This window comes from Mesocricetus auratus, unplaced genomic scaffold, assembly GCF_017639785.1.
Source record: "Mesocricetus auratus isolate SY011 unplaced genomic scaffold, BCM_Maur_2.0 Super-Scaffold_100010, whole genome shotgun sequence".
NCBI classification, from domain to species: Eukaryota; Metazoa; Chordata; class Mammalia; order Rodentia; family Cricetidae; genus Mesocricetus; species Mesocricetus auratus.
The window spans coordinates 64,113,336-64,120,131 of NW_024429194.1; the positions used below are offsets into that span (position 1 = coordinate 64,113,336).

General features: G+C 46.5%; 1 protein-coding gene across 2 annotated transcripts; it reads left to right on the forward strand.

Annotated features, from left to right (window-relative positions):
• The first annotated feature begins 1,326 nt into the window (after window positions 1-1,326).
• On the forward strand, window positions 1,327-5,569 carry LOC121142863 (keratin, type II cytoskeletal 6A-like). Of its 2 annotated transcripts, XM_040753770.1 has the most exons (9): window positions 1,327-1,876; window positions 2,370-2,584; window positions 2,904-2,964; window positions 3,120-3,215; window positions 3,452-3,616; window positions 4,031-4,156; window positions 4,309-4,529; window positions 4,740-4,774; window positions 4,877-5,559. In XM_040753770.1, exons 1-9 carry the CDS (start codon window positions 1,373-1,375, stop codon window positions 5,107-5,109), a joined length of 1,656 nt encoding a protein of 551 aa, XP_040609704.1. In that variant the 5' UTR covers window positions 1,327-1,372; the 3' UTR covers window positions 5,110-5,559. The 2 variants fall into 2 exon arrangements, with proteins under 2 accessions (XP_040609704.1, XP_040609703.1); XM_040753769.1 differs by having other exon boundaries at window positions 4,740-5,569.
• Window positions 5,570-6,796: the final 1,227 nt, after the last annotated feature.

Consider the following 6,796-nt stretch of genomic DNA (forward strand, 5'->3'; position numbering starts at 1 on the left):
AGACTAGGTATTAGGAGAGAGACTGGAGAGATGACTCAACAGTTAAGAACACTGTCTTCTCTTGTGGAGGATCAAGGTTCAAATCCCAGCTTTCACATGGTGGCTCAGAGCTCACAACCTTCTGGTAACTCTAGTTCTAGAGGATCTGACTCAGTCTTCCCGCCTCCAGGGGAACCAGGCTCACAAGCGGTTCACAGACATTCATTCAAGCAAAACACCTATGAGCATTTTTTAAGTGAGGAGGGGAAAATGTTTATGTGATAATGACAGAATCTGTGAAACTATTTAAGATCTATGAACTATGTAAAACATGATATAAATGAATTTACAAATTTAAACAATCAAAATATTTCAAAATTATACTAACAAGAGATAGAAAAATCAAACATTTCTGTAGTTGTATTTATATTATACACGTGTAGGGCTGTGTTTATGCATGTAAATACCTGTGTGTGTGGTGCCCTCAAAGATTAGAAGAAGACATGGAGTTCTCTAGAATTGGAGTTATAGATGTTTGTGACCCACTATGAGGATGCTAGGCACTAAAGTCAGGTCCTTTGCAAGAGCAACAAGTACTATTCACGAGTGAGCACACTTTACAGTCCTTTAAATAACGTTTAATGTAATATATACATATATGAAGACATATATTCATTTTCTGCATACGTAAAAAGCAGACTATCTTTAGATAAGATATTGAATTAATTACTAAAGAAATTATATTTTTGAGATTTACTGTGAAATATTATAGGGTTTGTGAGTGAATTGAATGGAAATATGAAAACAATAAGGCTGGCTGTGACCTGTTTGTCATAAAGCTGGTGACAGGTTTGGGGCAAATATGTGGTTGAATTTTCTGTCTGTTTGAAATGGGATCTAAAGGAAAACAGTTTATAGTTCACATTCCTAATCACTGAAGGTCAGCCAAGATTTTCTGTAGGTGTAAGACACTTTCTGTTGGCATAAGAAGACAGTTGGTCTCCATATCTCCATGGGAGAAGGAGCAGGCAGGGAGCAGAGGACTCTCAATGCATACAGCAGGACATGCAGAACTCATATTGGTTACTGACATACAGTAAACTAAGGACTTATTTACTGTATTCAGATTAAGTCAAAACTAGAGACTGCAACATTTTTCATGACTAAAGGAAGTCAAAGCTGCAACCTCGATATTTCATAACATTTTTGAATAATCTAGGTGTGACCTTGAAGTGTGTAAAGCCTTGGCCTTCCCATTCTGCAAGCTCACCTTCAGGGCCTAGTCCATTCCATCTAGAGCATATATAAGCAGCTGCCCAGAGCCTATCACCCTCATCTGCCCAGCTCTGCCCTGCATTACCTCCACTTCACAGACTTCTCATCTCCAGGAACCATGTCTACCAAAACCACCATCAGGAGTCAAACCAGCCACCGTGGCTTCAGTGCCAGCTCAGCCAGATTGCCAGGGCTCAACCGTTCTGGCTTCAGCAGTGTGTCTGTGTGCCGCTCCCGGGGCAGTGGTGGCTCTGGGGCTGTGTGTGGAGGAGCTGGCTTTGGCAGCAGGAGCCTCTATGATGTGGGGAGCTCCAGGAGGATCTCCACCACAGCCGGAAACTATAGCATTGGGGGAGGCTATAGCAGCCTAGTTGCAGGACGCTTTGGCTTTGGTGGAGCAGGCAGTGGCTTTGGCTTCCGTAGTGGAGCTGGCTTTGGTGGTAGCTATGGGGGCGCTGGTTTCCCCGTGTGTCCCCCTGGAGGCATTCAAGAGGTCACCATTAACCAGAGCCTTCTCACTCCTCTGAACCTGCAAATCGACCCCACCATCCAGCACGTGAGGACCGAGGAGTGTGAGCAGATCAAGACCCTCAACAATAAGTTCGCTTCCTTCATCGACAAGGTGAGGCGTGGTTCTTCCTAGGGCAGCCTATGCGGGAGCAGCCTGGAGGGATGCCAAAGGCAGCAGTGGAGGGAAGATACTCTAGGCTTTGCCCAAACACTGCCATGGTTTCTGGTTGACTCTGTCCTGGCTTTGTCTCCTCTTTAGTCAGACTAGCAGCTGGCAATCAGGGACAGAGTTCCTCTTCTCCAGAAGTAGCCCCATAAGGGTGTCTGATTCCATTTGGTTGAGATGAGTTCAGGCATCTCATAACCGGATTCCACAGAGGCCAAGGTGTCTATAGGGCAGTCTGGGAGCTTTTCCGACCCCGGTGAATTGGACCACACTGGGCTCTCTTGTGCCCTGGGAGGGTTTTGCCGGCTTACTGCCGATTGTCACAGGTCAGGCACTGAACACAAAGCTGGGTGGGACAGCATGTGACAAGTGGCACACTAGTAAAAATGTCACAGAAACCTGAAACCCAGTCTCCTCCCTCTCACTCGGCCCCCTCCAGGTGCGCTTCCTGGAGCAGCAGAACAAAGTCCTAGACACCAAGTGGGCCCTCCTGCAGGAGCAGGGCACCAAGACCGTGAGGCAGAACCTGGAGCCATTGTTTGAGCAGTACATCAGCAACCTCAGGAGGCACCTGGATATGGTCCTTGGGCAGAGGGGCCGCCTGGACTCAGAGCTGAGGAACATGCAGGACACAGTGGAGGACTACAAGAACAAGTGAGTTAAAATTAAAAGAGAAAAAAAATAGGAATGCCAATGGTAATGATAATGGAGACTCAAATTTGCATATGAACTCCATGAATTAATATAGCTAGTCCATAAATGTAAAATGACACTTTATTGCAAAGAGCAAGAGACTAACATACAGGGTCATAGGAGGCTTGGGGGAGAAAAGTAATGTATTTTTCAATAACAACAGAATCACATTCAGTGTAATTTGGATGTATTGCATTTATAGACATTGGGGCTGGGTCACAGGCTGCTTTTAATGCCACCTACTCTCTGACTACAAAGTGCTACATCTTCCTTCTCATAGATATGAAGATGAAACCAACAATCGTACTGCAGCAGAGAATGAATTTGTGACCCTGAAGAAGGTGAGGTGACTAAGTCACAGGGATGGCTTCTCTGATGATGGAGAGAAATGATTTGCATGTCTGATCCATTCCAAAGCATGATAACTGGGGAGGTGGAGAAAAATGGACAGAGCAAGAGAACTAACCTTATTCCTTGTTGTTGACTGTTTCCTCAGGATGTAGATGCAGCCTACATGAATAAGGTTGAACTGCAAGCCAAGTCAGACAGTCTGGCAGACGAGATCAACTTCCTGAGAACTGTCTTTGATGCAGTAAGTCATTCTCTGTCTCTGACTCTGTTTCTCTCTCTCTCTCTCTCCCTCTTCCTCTGTCTCTCTCTCTCTGTCTCTCTCCCTCTGTCTGTCTCTCTCTCTCTCTCTCTCTCCTTCTCACTCTTACGCTCTGCCCCCATTCCCATTACTTTCCCCTGTGCAAGCTGAGAGTGGCAATTTGGGAACATCTGGAATCCTCACATCCAAAGCTGATGCTGACTCTTTCTGTTCTGTAGGAACTGTCTCAGATGCAAACTCACATCTCAGACACATCTGTGGTCCTCTCCATGGACAACAACCGCAGCCTGGACCTGGACAGCATCATTGCTGAGGTCAAGGCTCAATACGAGGAGATTGCTAAGAGGAGCCTGGCTGAGGCTGAGTCTTGGTACCAAACGAAAGTGAGTATTGAGTTGGAGGCTCATAATATCTGGGACCAACAACGAATTTCATAAGTTCTGATGTCATAGGAGATTAGAGATGTACTAAGAAGAAACAGTTGTCTTACAGCTAATGGATCTTGCACTTGCCTAACAGAATTATGTTGTAATCTAAGTCTCAAAGGAACACAGAGTACAAGAATGTTGCTATAAATGGGGTTCATGCTCTCCTTGCTTGAGCTGTACTTGTAATAAGGGTCCTCATGAGATTCCACAGAACATTTTCAGTTCCCAAGAGAGCTTTGCAGTCCATGTTCTCTTAAAGCTTCTCCTAAGGAAAAGTCATTACACCTATGATATGGTAAGTCATCTAGAAGTGAATTTGCTTTTGCATGCAAAACTCACACAAATATTATTTCTTCAACTGACCTTCAGTATGAGGAGCTGCAGGTCACAGCAGGAAGACACGGGGATGACCTGCGCAACACCAAGCAGGAGATCACAGAGATCAACCGCATGATCCAGAGGCTGAGATCTGAGATTGACCACGTCAAGAAGCAGGTGGGATAGACAGGAAATGTCAGAGATTGCTGTCCTTTATTTTATGTCCTCTAGACTCTAGCTTACTGGGAACAAAGATCTGGTTCTCAGCCAGTTGAGAGAACTACTATACAAGTTTGTATTTCTTGGTCTCTCTCTCTCTCTCTGCCCAGTGTGCCAACCTGCAGGCTTCTATCGCTGAGGCTGAGCAGCGTGGGGAGATGGCCCTCAAGGATGCCAGGGGCAAGCTGGAAGGGCTGGAGGACGCCCTGCAGAAGGCCAAACAGGACATGGCCAGGCTGCTGAAGGAGTACCAGGAGCTCATGAATGTCAAGCTGGCTCTTGATGTGGAGATCGCCACCTACAGGAAGCTGCTGGAAGGAGAGGAGTGCAGGTGAGTGCTCACCCCTCCTCCAGCCCCTGCAGACACCTTCTGATGCCAGGCACTGAGCACAAGATGAGGGAGCACTAGCTGTGGCCACAATGGTTACCTTCAGGAACCACTAAACCAGGGGATTCTCTGTCAACTGTCACCAGACTGAGGATTACCATGGGGACTGAGGTCTTGTCTCCCTAGTTCTTACCTGCCCTGTTCCTCTTCCAGGCTGAATGGTGAAGGCGTTGGACCAGTCAACATCTGTAAGTACTATGCTTGCCCACTTGCCCGACCCCTGCCTTGTGCCTGTCTCACTGGACAGCGTGGGCTCACCGTGACCCTTGTCCCCTCTGCCTCCCTCACAGCTGTGGTGCAGTCCACCGTGTCCAGCGGCTATGGCAGTGCAGGTGGTGCCAGCGGCAGCTTGGGCCTGGGAGGAGGCAGCAGCTACTCCTACAGCAGCAGCCATGGCCTTGGAGGTGGCTTCAGTTCTGGCAGTGGCAGAGGCATCAGTGGTGGCCTCAGCTCCTCTGGTGGCAGCTCTTCCACCATCAAGTACACCACCACCTCCTCCAGCAGGAAGAGCTACAGGCACTGAGTCCCTGCTACCAGAGCCTGTCCCTGATCCATGCTCCCCTGCCTGCAGAGCCCTGTGCTCAGGGGCTGTCCTTGCTGACCTTTGACCTCTGCTCTCTGGTTAGGGCTGAGGGCTGAGTCCTTGTTGCTTCTCTGTCTTTACCCCATGGGTCCCCATTATGCATCCTCTGATTGTCACCCTCTGACTTCACATCAGGACTCACTCACAATCAGTGCCGCAAATTGTAGGTCTGTTTCCAATCAACTGTCTCACTGGGTCTGTCTCTGAGGCTAGTTGTGAAATGGTGTCTCTGTCTGTCACATTCTGGAAATCATTGTTACTCCTACTCAAGTAACCAGAGGTACCCTTCTGTTTCCAGTGGCCTAAGAAAATCCCAACTTCAGTGTGGTGACCCTCCCTGACAGTAACTGAGACAGCACAAGTAAATACCATGTGTTTACAGAGTTTGCTCTCATGTGATGTCCCCTCTGCTCTTTCCTTTCTTGAAATTGCTAAATAAAGCAGATTTATAACATAATGTTTTTTTTCCACTTGTGTTTTTTGTGACAAAGTGTTTTATATAGAAACTCTGCAACCTTGCTAGATAAGGCACCAATTCTTTCTTTTTTATAGTTTGGGAATCTCATATGAGCATAGAATGTGATCTGAGGGGACCTACCCCTTATCTACCCTACCAATTCCCAAACTAACCCCTTCCCCTTTCATTCTGAATTTATACAGTACCTCTTGCTTTATTTTTTCCATTGTCATGGTATAAGGCAATCTAAAGGAGCATGACCCCTTTCATGGGCCACAATCCTGAAGAAAATTAATCTTTCCACGAGTAGTGATCAACATCCAAATCTTCTCAGCAAGACAGGCCTTTTTGAGCTTGTCCCTATTCCATGCTGGGATTTTTGCTGCGTCCATCTCCTGCGTGTCTTGTGCACTTAGTCACAGCCACGGTGAGGTTGTGTGGACAACAGCCTTCTCATGTCCAGTATGCTCTTCCACTGCCAATGTTCACTACCCATTGCTCTTACAATCTTCCCTCTCTGTTCTGCAATGATCCCTGAGCCTGCATGACCATGAGGGGTGATGCATCTGTCCCTTTAGAGCTGAACCTTGAACTGTCTCTTATTCTCTGCATGGTGACCAGTCTGGGTGTCTGTGGTGGCACCATATATTGTAAAAAGAAGCTTCTATGATTCAACTTTTGATATGCACTCATCTATGGGTATAAAGATATGAACTTAATGGACTGATTTTTATTATGTTAATTTAACAGAATAATCATAATAGTTTCTCCCCTATGGCCTAAGACCAAGGCAGTCACCTGGTTTCGGTCCATTTTCATACCAAGCGTATGTTCTCTCTTGCGGCATGGCCCTTAGATGCAATCTTGAAGTGGATGGTTATTCCCATGACATGAATACCCTTACTGTCCCACCCTGCCAGCCCAATCTTTACTGAAGCTCACAGGAATCACAGCAGGGTAAGAGTGTGGAATACGTTTCCCATATTGGAGCCAATAGAACTTTCTACCACTATAAAGCTATCCAGTGGGTATAAACCTACCAGGTCCAAAATTTCTCAGTGTTTTTGACTCCATGTGGTTATCTCCATATAATCTAACCACCAAGTTCTGAAGGATAGAGCAATGTCCACAGCCTGTAATTTTTCAGATTTTCCAAAACAAGTTGAATAA

What these genes read in the sequence shown, in the direction of transcription:
- LOC121142863 (XM_040753769.1), top strand. Translation starts at nt 1,373, where the DNA reads ATGTCTACCAAAACCACCATCAGGAGTCAAACCAGCCACCGTGGCTTC. An exon ending in TCGCTTCCTTCATCGACAAG is followed by an intron (nt 1,877 to 2,369) that starts GTGAGGCGTGGT and finishes GGCCCCCTCCAG; the next exon opens with GTGCGCTTCCTGGAGCAGCA. An exon ending in TGAGAACTGTCTTTGATGCA is followed by an intron (nt 3,216 to 3,451) that starts GTAAGTCATTCT and finishes TCTGTTCTGTAG; the next exon opens with GAACTGTCTCAGATGCAAAC.